Genomic DNA, 26305 nt, shown 5'->3' with positions numbered 1-26305 from the left:
TAAACATACAAAGCTGAAAGCAGCCATACTTTTTTTTTTTGGTCAAGATTAATGGTAGCAGTATTGTTAAAACAGACCAATTAAAAATGTAACTTAGGTGTTTTGATAGAAAAAGTGTTTATTAATTTCCTACATTCTCCTCCTCTGTTTTCAAAGAGTAAATTGTTTCCTTCCTGCTATTTCTGTTACAGCATAGAGCTTCCTTTTCTGGATGCTCAGGCTCTGTTCATTCAGTTTTTTCATCAAGTGTTTATTGCTGTTACTTCAGAAATCTTGATCATGTTTGCTAAGAGAGTAGTTTGAAGATCATCTCTTTTTTTATCACACTCATAATTATGTTTTAACTCTTTTTTTTTTTCCTGCTAGTGCGCTGTAACATTTCACCAAGAGTCTGCGTCAGTGTTGATGCCAGCCCAAAAACGGGACAGAAACACATGCATAAAGCCAGTTAGAGGGGACAGTGAGCTCAGCCTCCTGCTAGAAACTTGTGCAGATCGTGACCCTGGCTATAGCAGAAACGTGATATAAATCATGCCAGCCATCACCTTATCCTTGGCTGTGTGATTCTCCCATCTTCCTTGCACTTGCATTTGTGTGATTGTTAACTGTTTATGGAATAGACTCAACTGAAAATTAGTAGGGTTTTTTTCTGTCATTTGGTTTTCAGGCAGATTTTCCCCCTGAATCAGTTCACATAGTCACAAAATATCGGTGACTGCGAAAGAAAGGAAGCAGGATTTATGGCAGCCCAACTTCCCTCTGAAACAGCAGCTAGAGAGTGATTAAATGATTCAAGTGGTAATTTACAGACATGTATGTATGTAGAATTAAGTGGAAGATTCAAGAAAAGGCTTGATGTCAAGTTGAATGCAATTTTTTGGAAATCATATTTTTGTGTCTTTCTTTTACAGTTGCTGCTAACTTACAGAAGATAGTAGATGATCCAAAGGCCTTGAAAACATTGACTTTTAAGTTGGTAGGTAAAAGCATCAATGGAAGAAACAAATAAATTATCACAATACTCACATAGAGTCTGGGTTCTATGTCATTTACAGCTATTTTGTTGAATAAATGTGTTGACAGGTAAGGTGATGGAAACTGCTGTGTATTAGACAAAAAGATTAAACTCTGTTTTGAAAGGACAGCTCCATAACTGCATGGGGAAGGAGGTTCAGTCACATGAGTTCTGAGGCAGTCTGAGGTTTAGGTGAGAAACTGCAGCAAGAAAGCCTCTGGGAAGAATAGCAGAAACAAGTAAAGCAGAGAAAACTGTAATTGCTAGGTTAACACTCCTTCACCCCCACCCCCTTAGCTCTACCCTGGCTGAAGTGTCCTCTGTTAATGGACATATTGTTCCAATCCCATTTTTTACAACCCCTGCCACCATTTTTCTTGCATGCGGGTCACCTTCTGCACTGCTTGCTTCTCCTTAGTTCTTCTTTTCAACCTTCTTTCAGTTGACCATCCCCACCTGCGAGCTGATCTTTCTCCCACTGTATTTCATTACTGTTTCTCCCTCCCCACCTCTTTCTATCTTCTGTATGTATGTCATCAGACCCTGGCTTTGGGCTTGGGACTCTTTACTGTGCTGCATTTTGTGCCCTGGACCATGGGTCCTGAATTTTCATCAACTTTGATTGTAGCATGATAGATTTAATTTAATATTAATAAATTTACATTGCAAAAACTTGAGTCAGAATTGATGTGCTGTTTGTTTTTATTTCTTGCTAAAATGAAGCTGAAAAATTTATATACCTGAAGCTATTGAATTATTAGGTATGCAAATAGCAATTAGTTTTCAGCACCTTTTGCTGAGAGTGACTCAGTCACACATGAGAGACTAGACTGAATGTCTGTTAGATAAGTGGGTCTCTAGAATCACAGCTTTGTTTATAAAAGCAGCTGCTTCAGATGGGCTGTAGAGAGCCATTTTTAGACCTAGTTGATAATGATGTGTTAATTCAGGACTGTTCTTCCCATGTCATTCTTTATACAGATGTGATGAGTTTTAGCTGACTCATTTGAACTCATTTTTCCCCTACAGTCCAGTAGAATCCCCAGAACTTCCACATTCCTTGTGAGAAGTGGTTGGGGTAGGAAAATAAAGACATGTAACTCAAATTCTTTTGTTTCTCTGGCCTTTGTTATAAATATAGCTTAAAGGCTGATGCTTTTCTTACTGCAGCTGATCTGTGCTCTTGCTGCCTTAACATCTGACTTGGCTTTATTGTGTAGTAAATGGCATCTGACCAAGAGCATTTAGATAACAGATACTCCAGAGGCTCTGCAGAAGTCTGGGTTTCTCGATCCCACACTTAAAATAGAGGCTTGTGATTCCACAATGTAATATCCCATAGTGTCTGGGTTGTATATGTTGAAAACAAATCCACTTGAAAATTTAGGTTGGGATATTTTTTTCTGTTTTTTGGTGATTCAGTTGGATTTATTGCTGGGGTCCAGTCAATGTAACGTAGTATTTCAGATGCCAGTAAGTGAATGCTGCTATCATCCTGCTCCTTACCATAATCAGAACTAGCAGACAATCCAAAATCAATGTCCCTGCTGTAGGTAAGTTCCACTGGATAGGTAGCAATTCTGGAAGTTAATTTTTAACCTTAGTTTCTTCCTGATACTTTTGACCTAGGTTTCCTGCACTAGTTCTTATTTTATGGGGAAAGACCGTAACAAGAAGTATCCTAATTTATTTTTATCCTTGGATTAATTTGATATATGTTCTGCTTCTGCCTATTTCTGTATTGTGTAGTGAAGTTGCTGAATGAATTGTTGCCTATGAGAACTCTCTTATATCTTGGTATGCAATACTGGGTCTTGTTACCTCTTAGCAAGATCTCATTGAATCTGAGAGCGCTTGTATACGAGTTGATTAAAACACATTTTATTGGTAAATATTTAATGAGGATTAAAGGTCTAAATGTAGCTAATCCTATATCTATTCAGAAAATTCAATTGAAAAGTATTCCTTAGTCCAGGATTAGTTGCTAGTATTTCTGGACATGGAGTCTGGTTAGTATCTCACTGCTTAAAGGCTGCTATTGCTGGTATTTTGCTGCTATATAATATTTCTATTCACACAGCAAGAACGTTCATATTTGGGGGCGAAAAGGAACAGTTTATATCTTAACTATTTTTGTATTTAATTATTATTGAAATAATAAACAAAATTTTTAAGGTGAGATGCCTGGATGGCAGGGGTTGGATTCCCCCTCTTGCATATTTTTTTAAGAGTGTATCTTTGATCTTACAAAGAGGTCATTCTGCAGAAACATATATAGTGTTAAATATCCCCTAGTTGTCTTGGCTAACACAGAATGAAAACTTCCTTTAGGAGCCAGCTGTCCACACTTTGGGAAGGAGGCTGCTTTAATATACAAATACTCTTGGTAACACTCAAGGAAACACAAAATTATTGCACAGCATAATGTGCATTTTGTGTAAGGACTGCTTATCAGAAAGGGTGGGAAAAAACCCATTAATGAGAGAGTGTATTCAGTCTGTACTGAATACTTTTATGTTGCAGTTTGTTTATAGTATTTGTATTTATGCTAAGCACAAAATCTAAGTTAATAGATTCCAGGTGCATTAAATAGATAAAATATAATACTGATAAGGAAGGCATTTAAAAATCTATATGCATCTAGATATGTTACTTAGCATGGTTTTGAAGAGATTGATAGCTAGCTAGAGTGTAGAACAGTGTTAGTAGTATTAGCACTTTTTAGCATTAAAGTTTAAGTGCAAAATTGAAACTGCATTTATTTGGTAAATTCCCAATCCAAGAACCATTCAGATATCTGAATAGTTACCAAGAGTGATGATCTCAGACCTTTAACTTGCTACTTCTGTGGAATAAGAGCTGTGAAATACTATCTGGAGAGAGATCTTCTGTTGTCTGTGTCTGCTCAGAGTAAATTTGAAGGACTAGCCTAATGTAATAATTCCACAGGTGTCAACATAGTTTATTTCTTGTCATGAAAATTCAATGGATTATGTCACTTGGTGCACCTTGTATGCACAGTCTGAAAGCTCTTTACCTTATAGTGCATGTTCATGAACCAGTTCTGTTAAAGGGTTCAGCTGCTATTAATGCAAAAAAGGATCAAAAGATTTTTCTAGGGTGAACCAATTGTTCTGTTGGGGATATTTTGTGATACGCAAAAGAATCTGAAGGCATCTGTCATAAGTAAGTAAGTGTTACACACTTCTAATCCAATTGTATTAATATTTTGTCTTATCTAACATGCAGATAAAAATGTATAAATACCTTTATTTAAAAGGTAGTCACTTTGTCCTACAGATGCCAATTTTGTGTTTAAAAATCAAAACATAAAAATATTTTGCCTCCAGCATATTTTTTCTAAAACAGACCTAAAGTAATAGTTTAGTCCTGAGCAAAGTGGTTTTATATTCTTACTTTTACATATGAAAAATTAACTGATCTCTTGTGCCAGTTTGTATTGTGATAGGCTTTACTGAAGAATCTAAACTGTACGTTACTAGGTTGCACTGTCAGGAGGGAGCTGTCCTTTTGCAAATATTAGTATTTACTCTTCATAGACTGCTTCAATTTCTTGTTTAAAAATTCAGCTGGTTGGTATTCCAAACTAACTTGCTGGCTGGACTCATGAGACATTTTCTCTGTACAGCACAGTGGTAAAAAGTGGATTCTGTACATGTATATTAGTTGTTCCTCATGAGTGAAAACCATTTACTCCCATGAAAAAGGAAATTTGGCTCCAGTCTGGAAAGTTTGGCTTAAAGAATTTGGGTATTTCAGTGTCCATTTTCCAGTATTCTTTTCTGTAATTTTTAATATTGACTACAAGAGTTTGCTAAAATTAAGGATGCAACTGGTTGACACTGACGGAGGCTACATGAAGCAGTCTGAAGCTTTCCTTCAACCAAGCTGTTTGCTGACTGGGCGAGATGGGGAAACTTTATATCCTGGTGCTTTGTAGCGTGATAATACTAAACATTTCTGTTTGTACTTGCAGGCCTCTGGCTGTGATGGCACTGAGATTCCCGATGAAGTGAAACTGATTGGTTTTGCTCAGTTAAGTGTCAGCTGATGTCTGTCCCTTGACCCCAAGCCGAATTGTGAGATTGCGAAAACGCCAGCTTAGATGCAAAGGAAAATTAATGCACCACACACTGAGTTCTGCTTCATTATCTAGCAATTCACAAAGTCAGAACAAGCAAAGCCCACAGCTACACCGCTGCTGTTAACTTTCAAAATGCTCCTAAATGTCTCTTAGCAGCTGATTTGGATTCCCCGTAAGTGAAAAGCCTGTGGAAATGCACTCAGGTGGCTGTATTTATTGGTTATAAAAGGAATTTTCTATCAAGCTTACTTCTTTCATAGACTTTGAGTGATACTATTTTACCTGTACTTGTGGTTGATAATACTGCCTCTGTTCTGTTACATTTAGAAATTAACATACATATAAAAGTTTAGAATTATTAGCCAAACTTGAATTCTAGTTTTAAAAATGACTGTGAATTTTATTTTTCATATATTTATGCATTACACATACTAGTAATAAGAAAATTATTTGACTTGATTATGTGCTATTTGCAGTTAAGCTCCCACTATTTTAAAAAGTTTCAGATATGTCTTTGAAGTATTTGGTAACTTCTAGGGGTTTCTTGAAATTATTTGATTTGGCATTAGCAAGCTTTTGTTGGTTGTGTGTAAAAAAAAACCAACAGTCTACAAACTGATTGTCAAGGGAGTGGGAGGTGCCTTGCAGATATTAATGTTTTAAGAATGTGCCTGAGGCTGCTTATATAAATAATCTCCATTTTCTAGAAGTACCATACATATGGTACAATATATAAAAATATATCTAGTTACCTGGGCAAGGAGGGGATATACAGTAGCAAAGGTGTTAAGAGTATTTTGACTATGCTTTATTGGGGAGTCTATGAGCTAGAGCTACTGTGAACTGTTGTTGTTAAGGTAGAAAGCCTACTGTGTCCATCTCTGATCTGACTTACCCTTAATGATAGAAACTGGTTTCATACAGGTGAATAAAAACTTGAAGAATGGAACTAAAGCTTTATTTGAAATTCTGCAAAATACCAAGGTGGAGTGAAAATAATAGGGCTTTGTGCAATGATCAAGTAAAAGTCTGTTACAAAGAAAACACTTTGACCCAAGTAGTCCTCTGCTTAACCTGTGACATAGATGTTACGGAGCTAGGGAACTTTAGAAAGACTTTCACATGTGGAGATGTGTTTCTCAGAGGTTACAATTTAAACTACTTCCTAGTTAATCCTAGATAAGTGGCAGCTCTTTAATGTACTGAAAATGGCAAATATATATTATTAAGAGAAGTTATTTATAATGCCTTGTCATAATCATTGAGGTGTTCTAGAACTATTTGCATACAACTCAATGTAATCCCATCCTATCCTACTGTTTACATGATGATTACTCCAAGATGACTGCAAAGGTTAAAAAAATAAAACTAAAATAAAGATGTATTGCACAAACTGATTTGTATTTTCAATTTCCATGCTCTGAGTGGATTACAGTGTTGTTATTACAAAAGGTTGGTGCCCTTACTTAGTTTGGGAGCAGCAGCTGGGAAGGAGAGGAAATGCCGCTTACTCCCTCGGGGCAGAGGGTTGCTTTGGCTCCTTGCTCTCTAGGGCTTTGCAGAAGCCATTTTTAAGGCTCCCAAGGTGTTACTTCAAGAAATCAATGGTTTTCCCGCGGCCGGCCCTGTGCGCTGCTGGTTTGTGTGGGCAGAGAGCGGGAGGGCCCGGGGTGGGGTCCGCGGCCCAGGTGAGACGCCTTGGGGCTGGTCAGGCCTCTTGGGGCGATTGGTGGCCGCAGAGCTCTTGGTGGGCGAGCCTTGGTACTGGGCTGGGTTTTGGCAGCCGTGCGGCTGGCGAACAACAGCGGTAAGTGAACTTTTCCCCAGGGGCCTGGGCACCGTGTCTCCGGGCACCGTGCTGGCCGTGGCCGGGGGTGCCGGGCGGCGGGCAGGGGCTGGCCCCGGCGGGGGTTCGGCCTCTGGGCAGCCTCGGCTGTGCAGGCTCGGGGCGGGCTGCAAGCTGGCAACTGGTCATTCACCTTCGTGTGGGAGTGTGAGGAAATAAAAAAGGTACCTTAAACGTGCACTTCCCAGTGACCCAGGTGATAACCTGCAGTGCTGCGATGGAGTGGCTGCTGAGCAGGACCGGGAGGAGTTAAATTCTGAGCCTTGCTCTTGGATTATTTTTATATGTTTTAATGTACATTTCTGTAAGTATTGCACCGTTATTTACTAATCCACCTGCAAAATAGTTAGCTGGGGCAATACTTTTTCTGGCAAAGAAGTGAATGAAAAGGGAAGCTTTTTGTTTTCACTGATCTAGAAAAAGAAGTGGAATATATATAGAACATGTATTTGGATGAAAATCACGTTGGACTTGCTATACATCTCCCCAGAAGCTGGGGAAAAAGTGTTGGGGTATGAGTAGCAACTGTCAAGAGTGCTCATCTGCTGTGCTGGTTGGGGCTGCAGGAGGTATCTAAATAAAGAATGTAATGCTTTAACTGATGCAGTCAGCAGTATTGTACCAAGATAAAGTGGTAACAGTTGTTGCTCACTTGTGGTCTGATGCAGAAACACGGTGATGCTTTCTGTGATTCAGTGAGGCAGCAAATTTTTGTGGCGCTGTTACTTACCACAGCTGTGTTGGGTTTTAAAACTTTTTTCTTGTTGTTCTTACTGCTAAGATATTGTGGATAAATGCAATGTGAGCAAAATGAATTTTTTAAAAGGTAGAAAGAAAGGGTAATTAAAGCTTTAGTGTGTTAAAATGAAGTTTATAAGTAGGTTATACTCTCAGTACATACAGGTTAAAAAAAGGTGAAAATATATAGTAGATTGCAGTAGAAAACAGTGAGCAAGCTATGATAGAAGTAAATGCCAAATGTAATAGTTTGCTTCCTTTATATTATATGCTCATCCTCTGTTGAATAATAAGGGAGAAATCTAGCAGCTATTCATTTTTTCACATTTATGTGAACAGTGTTAAGGAGCTGGGTAAAGTTCTTATATGTGTGACATGACTTGATCCAAAATAGTTGTGGTGCTGATGTAGCTAGCTACAGCACCTGCCTTGTTTGAAAGAAAAGGTCTCTAATTAGTGAGGTGAAGCTGGAACAGGTGAGCTACCATATAGCTGTCTCTAACGCCAGGAAAATAGGGCTTAATTAGATGCTGCTAAAAATAAAATCATCTGTATGATGATTATATGCCAGTGCCTGCATCTGGGCACTTGCAGGCTTTGTGGGCTGATTAATGTCAGTGTCCATGGAGCCAGCTATGCCAGCTTGCTGTGCTTTAGCTTGCTGAAAGTAGCTCTGTGGACTGAGATGAAAGTCAGTCAAAACACAGTTCTGCATTTATTAGTTTCAAAGTGTTAGGATGAATATAAACATAGAATTTAGCTCAGCACAGAACCAGGTCTGGAGACTAACTGCATGTGTAAAGGAGTGGGAGAGAAGGGACATTTCCAGCCTTTTATCTCGTGGGACTCCAGCGTGGGCGTTAGGCCAGGAAAGCTGTTTCCTATGCTGGCAACATATGCTTTTTGTGCCAAGAGAACAGGAGCACACATCTCTTTCTTCTGACAAGTGCTGACCTCAGATATTCCCATCAACATGTACAGAGTTGTGCATTCAAACTGCAGTTCAGCTAGCTAGGTAAGTATCTTTGTTTTCTAAAATGTTATCTATGTACTATCACAATTTCCTCTATTGCCCTAGAACACACTTTGTGAGTGGGAGTGGAAGGGGGGGAGCAGGGAAATAAGTCAGGAAACATAATTGAATTTTCTCTTGCCTGTGTTCTCTCCTGACGTGAAAGATGTGTGCCTTTTCACATAGCTTGGTCCAATGTCATATCTCCAATTTTGGAGCTTTGAGAGCAGTCCTATGAAATTTGATTGTGAGGCATCCCTTCAAAATGTTTTTAAACACTGTTATTTCTCTAAGAGGGAATGCTGTGTGCCTCCCCCTCATGCTTTTCGTTAATCAGAGATGTGTTTTCCTTTTCACAACCTACCTCTGCATAATGATGTTGGATGCTGAGATTGGCCTGTGCCTGAAATCAATTAGCTCTGATGAGTAATCTGACACAGACCTAAAACACTGCTAATTGAGTGCATTGAAAATGCTGATTTCTGTTTAGCAGGGAGCAGAGGATGTTGTTGCCTGTTCCCACCTTATCCTCCCTCATTTTATCAAAGCAGCAAAAAAAAAAAAAAAGAGAGACCTTGTTGATAAGAAATAGCAGTTGGTCTATTTTTTTCTCTGAATCAATTGTGATAGAACTTTATTCAGTCAATTGTTTTTGGTTTTTCTGCTGCATCAAGTGGGCAGCCTTTCTGCTCTCTTGCAATGTACTCATGCACGTGCATGCACAAAGAATGCTAATTATTTTAAAATGAGAAGTTGGAAAAGCATCAGGAGCCTACATCTTTGAGTTCCTTGTGCATGAGCTCTGCTAATGAACAGCTAGGTTTACTCAAACCATGAAAACTCCAACAAAGTCTGGTTTCCTTGCATTTATTGCACAGTGGCCCAGCTGATGAAATATCCAGGCATGTTAGTTGAGCATTGTGACATTTTAGTTATTAATTTTCCCTCAATGACTAAGAGTAACATTGCAGTGTACATAAAAATGTGGTTTTATAGCTGTTTTATGATTTAGATTGATGCTCATCAAGCTGCTTTCATAGTTGTGTTCATCTGAGACGTTGAATCAAACTCAGTAGTTGTGAAGTTGTCTGCTGCTAATAACATTCAGAATAGGGGCAGTGGTGGCTCAGTGAGCAGTTACAGGGATATGGAAGAGTATGTGGTAAGAAGGAGAAATACAATTTTGACTGCATAAACCAATAGGGAGGCAGTCTTGTCCTTTTTGGGACATGCATATTTTGCCATCTAATTTTCAAGTGTGAATTTGAAAGGCTGTGCTTGTTTATTGTCTCAGTAGGGTGTAGAAAATCACTTATGCAAGTGGATGTGTTTATGTAGAGGAACAGCTATACAAAATAGAATTGGAGTAGGTGGGAAATACATGCCTTTACTCAATTTTTCCCCATAGGTACACTTTTAAAAATTAGTGAAAACCAGCTATCTTTCAAATAGGGAGATTTTAAAATTTATTTATTCTTATGGAAAGAAACCAAATTGTTACCTGGTTCTTTTTCATCCATTTAATAATTCAGAATCATTGGGGAAAGATGCTGCTCATGAATAAGAATGTTGGGGTTTTTTAGATTTATTTTGAACAAAAAGGCTTTTTGAGTTGTATCATGTTTACTCTGTAGACCCCATCGATCCAGCTTTCTTTCCTTTGAGGACAGTTGAGTTATGACATCTCAAAATGTATAGGAATGTGTGATTATTTGTACAATTGTCTTTTCACCTAAAAAGCAGTGTACATAGCTGTTTATCAACAGGAAATGATAAATAATGAAGCAGAAGAACCAGAGAGTGTCTAGAGGGTTTGAGTAGGTGGACTTTGTACTACTTATGTCCTATGAAAATAAATCAATAGGAAAAAAGATTTAACCTCAGAGTAGTAGAACTGCTGTGTTCTGGAAGACAGACTGTATTGCATCTCTTCAAGGTAGAGGCCTGTATTTCTGCCTGCATCTCTGTTTTTGAAAGATTGGAATTGGTTTTATGAAGCATTCTGGTATTTGGGGATGGGGGGTGGGTAAACACCAAATTGTGTGCCCCAACCCCCACATACTGTACCTGTGATGTTTTGTAATGTAAAGGGCAAGGAAAGCTTTTGAAGAGTCTGTTACCTTAACCTGCTGGTATTTGTATTAAGGTTGCTGAAAGTTTGCTTGTTTTGTTCTGGCAAATGAATATCTTTTGCCAGTGCCCTGCATTGCACTAGTACTCTATTATTGACCAAGAAAGAACAAAGTAAAAATCAAATGGTCAGCAAACAAGAGTTTTTCAGAACAAGGCAGGTGTGGGTATAAATGCTTCCTCTTTTCCTAGGCTTCCCTGTGGTTTAATCGGTCCTGCTTCCCATTGCTCCTCTCATGTGCTGTCTGGTGGGAGGAGGCTCTTGTGCCATGGTGTGGCAGCCAGGTCCCAGCCTCGCCGAGTCTGCTCATTGCTCTCGCAGTGAGAATTGAGCTGAGGCCTTTGGGCTCTGAATGTGCCCGAGCAAGAAGTTAGCAGTGTTCCATTCTGATGTGAAAAGTACCTTCCTAGAGGTAAATCTACTGTGCCTTTTTTGCGGGACTTCGTACTTTGTCTAAGTACAAAGAAATATATTTTATGGTTTTCAAGGTTGCTTCCTAGGTTGCAGAGATCTCATAGCATAAGCTGAAAGCTGCAGCTTTCTGACAGTGCTAGATGGGCAATTTGTGAAATTAGATAGAATTCCTAACCATTTTTTTCAGCTCTGTGGGAAGGTTTTTGTGAAGTAAGTGTTTGTATTGAGGAAAAGTCGAATAGTTACCTGGCTGAGGTTGTTAAACCTGAAACTGTCCCCATCATCTCATAGAATCAGCTAAGAATCCTGTTGCATTCAGGATCTTCTTCTTTCTCTCTTTCTTCTCTCTCCTTGTTAGATCACCTCTGATTAAAGCAAAGCACTGGAGCATTTACTCTGTTATGAGAAATAGGAAGAGGGTGGAGAAATCCACCTAGAATTAGAACAGAGAATCCAGGTGGAAGGACCATTATTGAAATCTCGGCCCCATGAATTAATAATACTTCACAACAGCTTCAGTGGGACTAAAATTTCACTCCCAATCTGTGTTGATTATGAGCTCCTCAGCTTACTCCTGGGGCTGTAAAATGGAAAAGGATCCAGTAGTGATTAAAGAGTAGGTATGATTTGAATGGAAGATGATTACTAAAATCTCTCTGAAGTCTTCTACCCTGCTTGTGCTGCAAGCTTTTCCTATTTATAATAGCATAGCAGAGCTATCCAAGCAGAAAATGACACCAGACAGAAGGAATTTCCTGATTGTCTCTGATTAGGTTCAGTGCTAACCTTGTAAATTTGCCTGTCAGATGAGGCATGGCCAAGTCACCCATAAACCTCATGTTTTGCAAAAGATGGAAAGGGTGAGGAAACTCCTGCACTTGTGTATTGCTTGATACTTTTTTTTTTTCCTCCAAAAGGATTTTTGCAAAGATTAATCTAGGCTCTTGCATGAGAGCTACTGAGCTACTATTTAGTGTTACATAAATTACTCATTTTAAAATGCTGTGTGCTCATGGATTTCTATGTATTTGTGGATTTATAAGGCCAACAAAGGTCTGAATCTCTGAGGTCTGTCCTGTTTGGAGGTAGTGTAGCTTGGATTGATCTGTGGAAATCAAAGCAGGGCTGTGTTTAAGCAAATGAGCGTTACTCTTTCCTCTTTTTTATCATCTTCATATTCTGTTGTGAGCTTAGTTGAGCTTTTTCATAGCCAAAGATTTTAATTTTTAATAAAGTAATTGTAGATGAAGTCTTACAGTAAAGCTAAATGTATTTAAATCCAAATAGGGATTGTTGGGGGGGACTGTTATGTTTGCATATGCCCTATAAAATGTTTAGGCAACGTAAAGAGTTTGTGCTAAAAGTAACAGTACTTCAGTAACTTTAATATTCTTTCCCTTTTCTGGTATAAGCTGAAGCCCTAAAAATACCCTTTGGAAGAGTACTCCAGTAACCTTGTGTCATACCAAATTGGTGTCAGTTTAAACTGAAAACAGCTGTTGGATACAAACAATTACAGCAAAGTAAATCAAACATTCTGTTTCAGTTCAGGAGAGTCAACAGGTGTGTTAGATGTGTGTCTTTAGTGTAAGGAAAAGCGACAGTGTTTTACTTGCCATGAAATTGGCATTTTGAAAATGTTTGGTACCGTTTTGGTTTATCGAGGGATACGCTTTGACATACAGAAACATGCAGATAATATGGTCTCAGACTGATTTGAGGCAAAGTGTGTTCTTTAGCCTACGTTTAAATTTTGACTGGGTAATAATTGTAAAAGGCCTGTTTTATTGCATAAGTGAGGGATTGGTGGGGCTAACACCAGTATACCTCCTTTTGTATTTATTTATGTTAATTACTGCCAAGGCAATGCATAGAAGAAACTATTTATACCATAATGTTTTGTAGCAACAACTTTTATTTTGTTTTTTTGCAGCTTTTGTAAGCCTTCTCCAGAGCTGCTCCAGCTGGGTCTGCTCTGCTTTCTGGAGGTGGTTAAGGTCTTGCACTGAAGGTGACCCGGAGGCCGCCTGGCAGGGCCGATCCTCTCTCTGTGCTGCGGGGCATTAGTTGCTGTGGATCGCAGAGCTTTGTGCGTACAGAGTGCAGGTGTGAGGAGCATGGATGGACCTCCAGAACATTGCCTGGGTGCAGTCTTGCTGCTCAGCCTGTTCTTGTTATTTATTCAAAGAGGAGAGCAGAAAATTCTGTGGAGCAGGGTGGCAAGTGCAGTGTTGCCAGTAGATACAGGGTATTTTGTTACCTCCTATATTTAGACTGTAAGTGCCTGAGAGCAAGTACCTGGGCTCTGGTTCTCTCACCCTGCACCAGCACATTTCTCTTGTACAATTCTTTATTTTCACTCAGTGGTTACAGCACTCACTTTGTAGAGAGGTACATGACTGTAAAAACCTCAGGGTGAGGATGAAGATCCTCATAAAAGTATTTAATACTTCCTCGAGGAAGCACACCTTTTTGTGCTGCTCTTGCTTGTTTATATGCTGTCCTTGCTTCCTATCTAGAAAGTACATGGCAGCAATTTCCTAAACAAACAAAACTCTACTACTTCATGTACGAATTTAATAAGTGACATTTGATTTTTCCAAAAATCACATCAGTAATTGTTCAGCTCTCCACAGTATTTCTTTTTCTGTCCCAATCTATAGGTACATAAAACTGTTGTGAACCTTGCAGTTCACAAAATACTTTGTTTTCTTTTTCCTCTGTTCTGAAATGTTACTTTTTACAAGCAGATTTATCTTTTTGTCTGGGTTCCAGCATCACAGTACTTGAATGAGCACTTGAGAGAAATGTAAGGCATTGGGCCCCTTGTTGAGTTTCCCTAGCCCTCCCTTGCCTTTGCTTTTCCATGGACATCCCGCTGTCTAATAAGGAAGTCTCTGGGACCCACAGATGTGTTGTGGTTCATGCAGAGGTCTATGTGCAGACTCTTTTCAGAACTTAAAACTACTCTTCCTTGGAAACTGCCCCTTCTAGAAAACCATTTCAGAGCTTGCTCGCAGCTTTACATGATTTAGTTCTTGATGGTCAGCTCTGGAGCCCAAGGTGCAGCTGCATTACATGTTGAGCAATTCCTAAATGTTCTGTACAACAAACACCCCCAGGAGTTTAGTTTAGTTACTCCAGCAGCCATTTGTGGTTTTAAAGCTACCACTGTAACTGTGAAAAAATCTAGCAGGGCTTTGATACCTGAAGAGTTATGTGGTGGAAAAACCTAAACCCGTTCTGTAGCTGTAAACCTGACTGGTTCTCTCTCACAATATCGAGCTTTTGGTATGTCTGTGCTGTGTTTTTCTTTGATTGTTACCTCTGAACTTGCGTTTTTCTTACTAGACCTCAGTTCTGTTTGTCTGTCAACACAAATTAAGCTAATGGAGCATTACTAATGCTTGACAAAATAAATCTATGCAATTTACAATTTGTTACTATTTTTAAAGGCATTTGAAAAAACAAACCAAAACCATTTAAACCCCGTACATGCTCAGATCTCAATGAGAACCTTTCAAAAGCTTCTGTTGGAGACAAATATGCTTGCATGTTAACACTAGCTAATATAAATAGGTAACAAACTGTGAAAATTAGGTCTTCTACTGCTTATCTAACAATGATCACAGTCCTTATCTTAGTCACAAAAGAAATCTCTTAATTCTGAAAGCAGAGTTTTATACTTAAATGCAAACTTATTGCCTTCTCGAGAGGTGGTTTGTTCTTGTAGAACTGAATCATATTACTGTCTGAATTTATGGTAAGTTAACACTAAGATTATTTGTATATAATGTGGAGATATTGGCAAATCTAGGAACAAGGATATAAATGCACTTTGCAAGATACAAAATGGTACCTATATAAATTCCATTGTAACAATCAGGCAGGTGAAGCTAAGTTATTGGTGTAGGCCATTTACATTACTTCTTTCTGTTGTGGATGTTCTTTCAAGCTAGCATGGAAGAAGTTTTTCTGGAAAAAAAAAATGAAGTAAGCTTTAGTAATTTTACCTATTGGTGACTTATTACTTGAGGAAATGTAATGTGGTTTATGGTTAAATTAGGTCTGTTATAATTTAAATTTGATATATCAAACATGTAATTTTGGCCTAAGTGCAGTGAACTGAATTTATTGGAAAGGATGTTGGAAAAACTTGTGGGAAGAAGACAGAGTGTGTACTACTCCTCTTGAAAACACTGCTTTTCATCAAGGTGTGGGTCCTGATATGATTAAAACTACAGTTTCACAAATATGTACTTTCAGAACTGTTAAGATAAATCTGTTGACAATCTTTTGATGTGTTCTAGGCAGCTGAAAATCGCACAGATGATGTTGCCTCACCCGTTGAGAATTATTGCTTAAAGCAAATACACGTCCTGGCATTACAGCAAACGGAGAATAAACGTGCAAATTAGAAGCACTGGTGTACGTGAAATTTCAGAATATGTTTATTTTTCTAAAGCTTTGTTATCTGACATAGGCTTCAGAGAAATTAGTATTTTTGTTATCCGTAGTGTATCGCTTCCACTAAAATTTCTGCAGTTCCCAAATTTTTTGTGTCTAGTCCTTGTATATAAGGCTCCTTTGTTTCTTCTCCTGTCTGGAGTTTCTTCACCTGTGGGTGGTGATGATGTGATGTTCTTTTTGCTTCCTATCATAGAATGGTGTGGGTTGCAAGGGACCTTTAAAAGGTCATCTAGTCCAACCCCCTGCAAGGTGCAGTAACACAGAACCATAGACTACTTTGGATTGGAAGGGACCTTTAAAGGTCTTCTGGTCCAACACTCAGTCTTTGATTAGATCAGGTTTTCTTGCTCTCAAACAACAGCACAACTAGTAAAAGTAATAGCTGGGAAAGGGCAGTGCTGTTTGCCCTAATCTCTCCTCATGAGCTGTCACCTATCCTCCCAGTACTTGCTGAGGAAAAAGCAAATGTTTCTCATTTTATTTCTTTATTTCATATTGCCAGCCAGCCATGTGCATGCAAGTACAATTTTCCAGATGCAATTTTTTCTGGTTTTTCTTTTAAAAGTTTGCATTACATTAAGCATTTTTTTCCACCTAAACAAAATGCAGCTTTGCAGAAATTGTGATGCATTAAAAAATAATAAATTGTTAGGTGCTATTGAAATGAAAGGCATAGAAAAGAAAAGAATTAAGTTATTGATGATCAGAGGTGGAAAGGGAAAACATGGTCACGTGGTAGTATTAACACTGACAATTCATATGATTTTTAGTTTACTTACTGTTAGTCTGTCCCAGCATTCAAATAAAACATAATGTACTCTTCTGAAGTGGTATATCTCTGGTGTTCAGCAGAAGGTAAGAGTGCAAGCTTGTTTCCAATGACATTTCCAGCACAGCAATTTCAAAACCATGAAAAAAAATTATAAGCATTTCATTTTAAATGTTCAGGAAATAGATGATTTATCACAAATGAGGTACATTTGTCTGCTAAAGGTTCACTCTCCTTACTCTCCTTAGTTCCTAGAAATCCTAAAATGTAACACTTTGGGCCACCATCATCTTTTCTCCAAAGTAAAATGTGCTCTTTCCCAGTGTAAACTTTATGCCAAAGTGTAACCAAAGATCCTGCAGGGTTTTTGCCTGGTTGTACTAGAAAGCTTTCCTATTACTGCTACTACAGAGTTTGTTTGGCTGTCTAATACAGGTGTACTTTTCTGTGGTACTTAACAGGCTAGACATTTTTCTACTTGTTGCCTTTAGGGGATTTTGGAAATTCTTGGAGTTCAAGACAAGAAGCAACATCTGGAGCTTAAACCTTAAATTGACTAGAGTAGAGGCCTAGATATTTCAAAAGCTATTACCTGTGCTTGTGGAACTTCTTCCCCATGTCTCTTGTTTCGGGAAATGACTTTGTCCTAAAGAAGGATGACAGTAATCATCCCGCACTAGATAAATTGCACACAACTAGTGGGGTTTTTTGGGGAAAAGTAGGGGTAACCCACTTATATTTACTTAGTCTGATCATTCCTCTAGGCGTATGGCTGGATATATTGTCTCCAACATTCACCTATCTCTGAGATACAATTACACATCATTATCTATCATGTTAAGCACATTGTCTTGTGTGAATGGTGGGCTTTTTTGATCTTGTTTATGCACTGATAAAACAAACATCCAGTAACTGTTTTGTCAAATACTGACTTGCAAGGCTCGGTTTATTTTCCTATAGGTACTACATGTTCAAAGTCCTTTTTAATGGAATCTGTGAACCATTGTGTAATTTATTGCACCAGTTAACACAAGCCAATACCTTTGCAAATAATTAAATCAGTTTAAAAATGTTGCAAAACTCACCCATCTGTTTGAAGTAACAGCTAAATTGCAGTATAATACAAATTAAAATGTGTATTTCCATACCCTCTACTTCTGTGACAGCACCTGCACTGTGTGCATGTGTGTTCCCCTATTAAAAATGTGCTTTTAATTACATGCTGTATATGTTCTTTGTTCTAGCCCATTAGTTTTATCCCTTTGTGTAGAAATGCTGAATCCAAGAAAAAAGGCAGTAAATAATACTGCCTTTTAATGACCAATTACAGCAGCCTATCATCAACCTTGGCATCAGCCGCTTTACTAGTTCAAAGTACAGATATGCTTAGAATAAAACGGTGCTTGGGAAGTACAGTAAGCCTCATCCGTACGGGATACCACTCTCCAGAGGCAGCAATACTTCATTTCATAACCCATCCTGCCAAAGTGATGGTAAACATTATATAAAGCCTCGGTGCACCTTGAAGAGTTTGTCCTGAATGCTCTGGACCTTTTTGTGGCCTTTGTGAGGGGAGATGGTGTTCTATGTAAAACTCATTAACTGCATACTTTTAAAGACTAGGGCTATGTGCAGACAGCTGTTGAGGAATGCTCAGGTGCAGGTAACTGGCTTGAAGCTGCAGATTGAGCTCTGGGTGGAAGAGAACAGGCCGTGAGCTGCCAGCTCTGCATGACAAAGGGCAGGAGGGCGGTGCTGCCGGCCGGGGGATGGACACGGGCACACTGCGGGAGCTGAGACTTTCCTGCGCTGGCGCTTGAGGGGATCAGAGCCCAGGGGTTCTTTTGTTGAGGGACGCTCCGCGGAGGCACCAGCTTGAGCCGTTTCTGCGTTACCCCGGTCCCAGCTGTGGAAGTGTGGCCTTGGGAGTGCGACCGCCAGAGCCTCGGGCATGGGCAGACTGGGAAGTTTCCCTTGCAACACCTCCCATGTCTATAGCTGCTGTAGCCCTGTAGACTTACTGTCTGTTCCAGATGCTAGCAGAAGTTCATTTTCTGCTTTGTATGTGATAGTAGTAAGATAAGCTGTCCTGTGTGGTGAAACTAATCCAATAATGCAGTTCTTGATACCTCAGACAGCGACAGAGAAAAGTACTGCTGTGTTCAGGCTTCATGCAAATACTCTTGTAATAGATTCAATACCAGATGTCTGACTATTAGGAAGATATGAGGAGAGTGGAGGCAACACAGAGAGCAGAAGCAGCTAAAAAGGTTAAAACATTGAAATTGTGGGATAAAGTATACTTGATTAAGTGGGAGTTAAAGGGAAACATGAAAAAATGCTGTTTTAAATTCTGATGAACTACCCAACGTTATGCGAGCAAAGTAGAAGGAGTAAGGAAAAAAAAGCCAATCTTAGACTTGTGATAATGATCTCTGCAGGCAGAGGCAAGATGAAAGATGATAGATCTTTTGTTTCCATATACCTAAAAGAGGCAATATCAAAGAAAAGATTCTTGAAGGAACTACTTCAAGTGCTGCTTGTGCCCTGAAACTTGCTGAATGCAGTTTGCCAGGTATGAGACAGTGTAGGACTGTAAACTCTTCCGGCAAGGGCCCTCTCTTCACAAAAACACTGGGTTCTTATTTTTGTGGCTGGTAGGAATGGTTACATCTTTTAGATGGGAGAACGCTGAACTATGTAAAATCACATAAGGAAAATGGAAAGAGTGATGGAAATAACAGGGAAATGTACCAGATTGAAGCAGATTAAAAGTACAGAAGAACAGAGTGAAGCTAAGTGATTTTTGTAAATCAAGGAAAAGGCTTGTAATGATGCTGTAGGGTGCTCTCTGCTTCCCGCCTTGCTTTTACTGCTGTCCTAAGGTACCTAGAGATCCCATTTCTCTTTGAAGAAAGAGGTCATGTTAGAAAATAGGCCAGAGAAAGGAGCTCTTAAAGAAAAAAGGGATGCTTGATAGATGCGGATATGGTAGCTGTTAGCCAGCACACTTCAAGTGTGGGGTATTTGCTTCCCCGAAATAAAAGTTGTCTGCATTACGAAATCACTGCACTTAATTCTGTCCAGCTTGTTATGTAATGCTGCCTTTGCAGAATAAGTGCTTAAGGATAAATCTTGCATGGCAAATAAATGCCTCTTGCTCTTGGCTCTTTCAGGTGAGGCAGAGATATAATGTAGTCAGCTAATATGCAGACCTAGCAGAAAAATAGATTTTTTTTCCTGTGTTAGGCAAGTCATCAGAGGTGATATTTGACACAACTTAATTGCAGGTGTGATTAAATAAATAAGGTACATTCTTTCTTTTTTTTCTCCTCGGATGACTCCTCTTCTGCCATTTCATAAATTCGTATCTTTAACAAGAGAAAAGGAAGCAGATGCTATTCAGTACAGTGTTCTGTGCCATACAGATCTCTTTTTTTTGGTGTGTTTCTGCTTTAATAGGCCAGAGTCAGCAGTTTTAAGAAGGTTTTTTTACATACTTTTTCACTTAGGGCAGTGCAAATTTCACTGGAAATCTATGACAATCAATTAAGTAAATGAGAAAATAGAATGCTTGAAATTAATAATCAAGCTACATGAAATCTACCCCCTACTAGTGCTAATATCTGTATATCTCCAAGCTGTCTATTAATTAAACACCATGTAAGTGTTGCAATTAGGCTGCTTCGGTGGAAACAAGGGAGATGAAAACGATTGGAGGGGTTTTACTGTATGTGAAACTCTTGGTTGGTTTAAGGCATCTCATTATAGTTTGTAAGGTTGCTGTGTTGCTGCAGACACTCCTGGGATGCCTGAGGACTCTGTTGCAGGCTTCAACTACTTCTGGAACAGGTGACCCAAAGGAAATACACTTTGGTATGCAAAAGCTACCTTTCTTTTCAGGGGTGGGTTTTTTTCCCCCTCCATTTCATGAATGAATTTTGGGCATTGAGCTCTAAAGCCAGTGGAAAAGAGGTTAGATATTTTGTTCTATATAAGAAACTGAAAAAGGAAGAATGGGAAGAGAGGAATTTTTTCTCGCTAGTTCTTACAAGAAAAGGGACTTTTCCCTACTTTTGTGTTATTTTGTTTTGCGCTTTTATTTTGATATGAGGACCCTAAAGTTGCCAAGACCTTCCTGAGAGACAAAACAGTATTTTAATATTTTGTGTTAGGAGACAAACTGGGTTATCTGGGTGTATTCAGATTGTGATTCATCACCGATTTTCTGGTGCTTTTCTGTGGGGGGTGAAGCAAAAGGCTCTGTCAGGGTCAATGTGTCTATGAGAGACTGGGGAGGACCCCTTCCCTCTGTATGTGTGACCCTGGTGGTCACACAGCAACCTCAAACTTGTGGTTTTATGAGATGTGGGGTTTGGGGCATTTCTCCTTTTCTCCTGTGTGCAGCTTTTGGTGGCTGCAAGCCCACATGTTAAGACACCATGCAAGTAGCAGAAGAGCCATGCTGAGGGTGTCAAAAAGCTTTGCCACCTTAGAACGGCCAAACCTGGGTCTCATTGGCTGGGGATGCCAAAGCAGCTGAATAGGGCAGAGCAGAGGATGAACCCATCTATTATATTGCCTGACATTGCCATGACTGCATTAATATTACATCTTTGGCTTCAGATGAAGTAGTACACCTGATCTGTGTGGACATCAGCTTGATGAAGTTGTTGCACAAATGATGAATAAAAGTAATATTTTGGTTTTTTATTTTTTTCAAATTTTTTTTAAAATCTGCTTTTACAGCACAATATTCTTCCTCATGAAAAATGAGCCAATTCACTGATACTGTGTTTTCAGGTAATACAGTTTACATTTCTAGAAAGAAGTGAAGAAGAAAACTTACAGGGCACCTTCAATTTTTCACTTGATTTTTATTATTATTTGACATTGATACAAAAAAATAGTATCTTGATTAGCAGCTTTGCTGGCAATCCCACAAAACTGTAAATAATACATTAATCTAAAAGAATGCACTCCTACAGACACTATAGATAAAACAATATATACAGTTTAGACAAATAAATACATAAGTACAGCCAGTCATATATAATGATACACCTAAAGTTCGGTTACTGTTGACAAGCTTTTCTAGTTAATTACACTCTTCATTTACAGATTGCCATTGCTGTCTACATTATAAAGACAAAAAAATCTCAAAGAATCAAAATTGATACTTAACATTATTATTAGGAAATATGGAAAATGAACCTTGAGACTTCTGTTTAAATACTGTCATGGTTTTACCAAAATAAAAAAGAAAAAACACTTTTGTGAAAAAATTCCTCCTAAAGAGAGGCACTTCCTCCCCAGCTGCTTCGCTTAATGTGCTTTGTTCATATGCATTTTGGAAACAAAATATGATTACAGTCACTTTTGAAGTGACTAGAAGCCAGCGTGTATAACCAAGTTGTCATTTGTCCCATGCCCAATGAAACAAAATGACCTTTAAGTAATGTACATATTTTTTTGAGTAAAGGAAGTCTATTGAAAACATTTGTTTCTTAACAGTATCCCACATGGCACAAATACTACTGACTGGAAGGGACAGCTGTCCATATGAGTAGATGTATTGCTACCTTTCTATATCCAGGTTCCAATACTGAAATTTCTGAGCAAAGAGAAAACAATAAATCTAAGTGTAACGAGCTAGTGAAGTCTGATATCAGAAAACTAATAGAAGTAGAAAATTAGGCTTTTGTTGTGTTGTTTTCAATTCACTTGACAGCAAAAGAAAAAGTATCTTGTACATTCAAAAGTTAGGGCACACATGCTTAAGGCTCTTGAAACACTGGACAAATATAATGCCTCACTCAACTCCATGCATAACAGAATGCTACATAGCAAGCAGACTTACACATATATACAGCTGAATACAGAAGAAAATGCCTTAGAAATATGTACATCAGTTTCAAGATGAACATTTACATTTCTGTTGAAGGTCTATCTATTTATAAATGGCAGGAAATACATTTTTTCAGATACTATTTTCAAGGTGTACCTTGCAATTATTAATGCAAGTCTACTTGTACTAGGAGAAATTCAAGGCTGCCATGCTACTTGAGCCCTGAGGTATCTGGATTGGGAGCCCTGCTGTCCTCCTGATTACTAACCAAAGGCCACAGAAGCATCAGCAGAAGTAAGGCAACCAAATCCATTTGCTTGTGATTCAGAACCCCCAAATTACTACACAGTGCAGAGGGATAGCAGAAGTGATTGCAGCCTGTGGGTTCAAATTACTACAAAGTGTGTTCTGGGTAGGATGGCATCTGTGCTGTCTGATTTACCCAAGGGCTGGGCATGAATTTCACCCTCATTTCCATTCATAAACAAGAATATTGTGGGACTTGTGTAAGGAAATCTGAACTTCACCCAATCTGCATGTTATATATTCACGTACACAATTTTAGTTGTACCTTGGGAGTCCTGAGTTTGATAGGACATAGCAGCTTTAAGAAGGACTAGATTGACTAGCGAAGGATAACTCTTAATTACGCTGCAAGAGATTTAGTGTTTTTATAAAAATTACTGGGGTTTTGTTTTGGGTTATTTTTATTTATGAAGGGTACACAAGCTCCTGTTAACAGTAACTCCTAGGCTGCCTGTTGTGTAGCTTCACCTTTAGATCTGACATTGATTTGCTTGAGATGGCTCCTGCTAGTGACTTAGAGGCCAGGTACACTTTACCTTATTTACAAGTAGTTTCTTTTGAAATGATAGTGCTGCATCTGTGAACAAGACTAACAATTTGCCATGAAACTGCAAACCTTTTAGGGTAGCATCTTCATTCCTCTGTTATTGTTGTAAAGTGCTGTGTACATCTATGGCAAAATCAGGTCAAAGTTTCCCTTTAAATTCTTCTTCAGTTAACTTCCGACAACTTTATAGACATCCTGAATAACATACAGACTTAACAGTTTTGCATATGTTACATATAATGCCAGCTGCAATGAATGAGACTTTGTGTGTGCTGAGGATGGTGTGAGTAACCTACAGCTAATAATATATTTGGTGAGATTTGGTTTTTTGTAACTTGTGTGAGTTCTTCATTCCAAGTTGCTTGCTGAGCAGTATCATATTTCACCTCTTTGTTATAAGGTGGTACCAAATAGAGATGGCCTGAATTTATCGAAGAGTTTTCATAACATTTCATAAACATTCATATTCAAAATACATATAAGCACATTATGAAACTTGAATAAATCTTGTGGACTTGATTTCTGTTGCATGTCCAGGGGATCTCCTGAGTGGGGCCTCAGTGTGTGTTGACTGTGATGAGTAAACTGAGGGCTTTAAAAGGTTTTTAAGAAGGCTAGATTTTGGGGGATTTTAATAGGTTTTTCTTTAAAAGCCCTCTATTTTGCTGTGAAATGTGTACATAACTGTTATGTACTCTGTTGTCCAGTCAACAGAAATTGATTGCATCCTTTTATTTGACTAAATTCTTCTTTTCTATGCCATTAAAAATGTTAGAATCTTGATCCTATATGTACTGCAGCAAAAAGTAAAGCTTCCCCTTAAAAAGCTGCTTTTGTGTTACTTGTTTTTAGGTAAATAGTGCACTGACTGATCTTGAAGAAATATGCTGCTTATTGACACTTTTTGCATTCAATATAATAATATATTGCTATGGAGAATCCATTGATACTAGTGAGAGACAGTGCCTTGCTTTGAAATGAAAAGTTAAGATATTTATGCTTTTCCCATATATTTTTAAGATAGTTTTTCATACATCTCTCCTGTCTTATTTCACCTACAGATTCTACTTCATTTTTAAATTGTGTTACATATTTTATGGGCTATTTTAGGAAGTGTAAAGAAATGGGTTATTCTGAAATAATTTAAAGAAATACTATTTTATGGATGAAAGTATATTTCAGTGTGTGGGTTTGTTTCTAAGGCCAATGAAACTTTGATGTTCTTACCTGTCTAAATTCTGCTATTACGCCATTAGGAAGCTATTTGGGAATTACATATGTACTGTAAAATACACATGTCAAAGTAGGTGTATAAGTTCAGTGCAAATGTATACTGCTTAATTTATTAACAATGCTCCAAATAGAGATGGTTGTAGGGCGTCAAAAAAAGAATAAAAGTATGTTTGTAATTCTTCATTTCTTAGAAGCCTGAGTCTTATCTCAGAGGCTGGGGTGTGAATTGTTAAGCAGCTCATAATAGTTTATTATTGTCCTTTTACACACAGATGCAAGAATGGATATGTGCAATAGATGATAATATACAAAATCTGAGATTTGACTCTAGATCCTTTCAGTTGGCATAATGTCCTTATGAAAAAGAGCCTGAAGTTTGTAAACCAGTAGTCAAAGCGAGAATGAAAAATCAGTCATTAAAAATCCTCTCACAGTTAATATCCCACAGTTTAACCTGTAAATCAGCAGATCACTTTGTCAAAAAATAACCAAACTCAACCAAAATTTAAAAAAAGGTATTTACATTTGTAAAAATCTTAACATCTGAGATGTTTCTTGCTGGACATGTCATTCCAAATTCTGTGCATTTCTTCTGGTGTTATCTGGTGCACTGTGATCACCCTGCGGTACCTGCACAAGCTGTAGGCCATTTTCCAGTGATTGAAGCCACTGTTTTGGAAGGGGTGAATGCCCAACTTCCGAAGGCAGAGTCCAACGTACACATCTTCAAGATGAAGAAGTCTGGTATGAAGGGAGGTTTTATAAATCAGTTCTGCTACATCAGCTGAAAAAATGTAGCCAGTGCCTGAACAGAAGGGTGGGTAATTGCTGTCGGGATACAAATCTCTGGGCATGTACCACTTACTGCGAACATCCCTTATTGGTCCTCCATTTATAACATAACCAGTGAAGTACCTTCTCCTTGGCTTGGTGTTAGGTTTGAGCAGCTTATAAATAAGATTGTCCATATTTACAAAAATATCGCTGTCTGTCTTCATAACATACTTTGCTTTTGAACAAAATGTTGCTACCCACCTCATCCCCATCAACGTTTTCAGAGTGAGGTTATGGTAAGAGTCAATAAAATCCTCCACAATAATGTCATGAAAAATTTGGCTTTCTTGCTCTACCATTTGATTTAACACAGGATCTGCATTTTTTCCAAGAAGAAACAGTGTGGCAATTTTAATTCCTTTAAAGTTGTTTTCATCTCCCCATGTTTCTCGAATGGCTTGCCTTGCATCAAACTCTTTGTGAGTCGTACTGATAAGAATGACCAAGAACGGGGCGTTCTTCTCACATTTGTTGGGTTCATTGATAAGGAAGTCAAAGGAATGTGGATTTATAGGTCGAGTTCTTATGTTGCCAAAGGAAACGTTTTTTCTGGCTATGGATATGCTACTGACCTGTCTGTGGCCCGTGTAGGAAGAAGTAGGACGAGTTATACTTAAGTACCAAAGAGCACTTGCCCAGCAAACTACTGTCAGAATGTATAAACATGAGACCTTTGAAGCCATTGTTCCTCTAGCTCTTCTATTTCATGTGATGAACAAATAGCCTTTGTACAGTGAGTGCACCTGTATCCTGGAGAGGCAGCATATTATTAATGAAACTTGAAAGTTCGATATAGAAAAGTAACTCTGTAATCATTCATGGATCTCAAATAGGAGCTATTAACCCTGATGGTACTCAGCTTTTCTTCTTTTACTAGCAGCAGCTTCCATTTCTTGGAATTTTCTGTTATTTCTGAAAAATATGAAGAAAAATTTTCCATTGCGAGATTATAAAAGCCTAGGGCAAGAAAAATGAGCTTATATATGGTTGGCCATTAATAAGCTAAGTGTCTTAATGCATTTCTCAGATATTCCTTT

General features: G+C 38.4%; 2 protein-coding genes across 16 annotated transcripts in view; one reads left to right on the top strand and one right to left on the bottom strand.

Moving 5' to 3' along the window:
* The window catches only part of STK39 (serine/threonine kinase 39), an 88645-nt gene extending 82128 nt beyond the window's left edge, over positions 1–6517 (top strand). For all 4 annotated transcript variants that reach the window (XM_039555057.1, XM_039555056.1, XM_010406833.3 and 1 more), the window contains 2 exons: positions 912–976; positions 5013–6517. In XM_039555057.1, the coding sequence (XP_039410991.1) occupies positions 912–976; positions 5013–5087 (140 nt within the window). In that variant the 3' untranslated portion in view covers positions 5088–6517. The remainder of the gene's footprint in view (positions 1–911; positions 977–5012) is intronic.
* Positions 6518–21357: 14840 nt separating this feature from the next.
* The window catches only part of B3GALT1 (beta-1,3-galactosyltransferase 1), a 186741-nt gene continuing 181793 nt past the window's right edge, over positions 21358–26305 (bottom strand). For all 12 annotated transcript variants that reach the window (XM_039554608.1, XM_039554606.1, XM_039554605.1 and 9 more), the window contains one exon: positions 21358–26180. In XM_039554608.1, the coding sequence (XP_039410542.1) occupies positions 24971–25951 (981 nt within the window). In that variant the 5' untranslated portion in view covers positions 25952–26180 and the 3' untranslated portion in view covers positions 21358–24970. The remainder of the gene's footprint in view (positions 26181–26305) is intronic.

Source organism: Corvus cornix, chromosome 7 (assembly GCF_000738735.6).
Source record: "Corvus cornix cornix isolate S_Up_H32 chromosome 7, ASM73873v5, whole genome shotgun sequence".
Taxonomy (NCBI): domain Eukaryota; kingdom Metazoa; phylum Chordata; class Aves; order Passeriformes; family Corvidae; genus Corvus; species Corvus cornix.
This window is presented reverse-complemented; position numbering and strand designations above follow the sequence as displayed.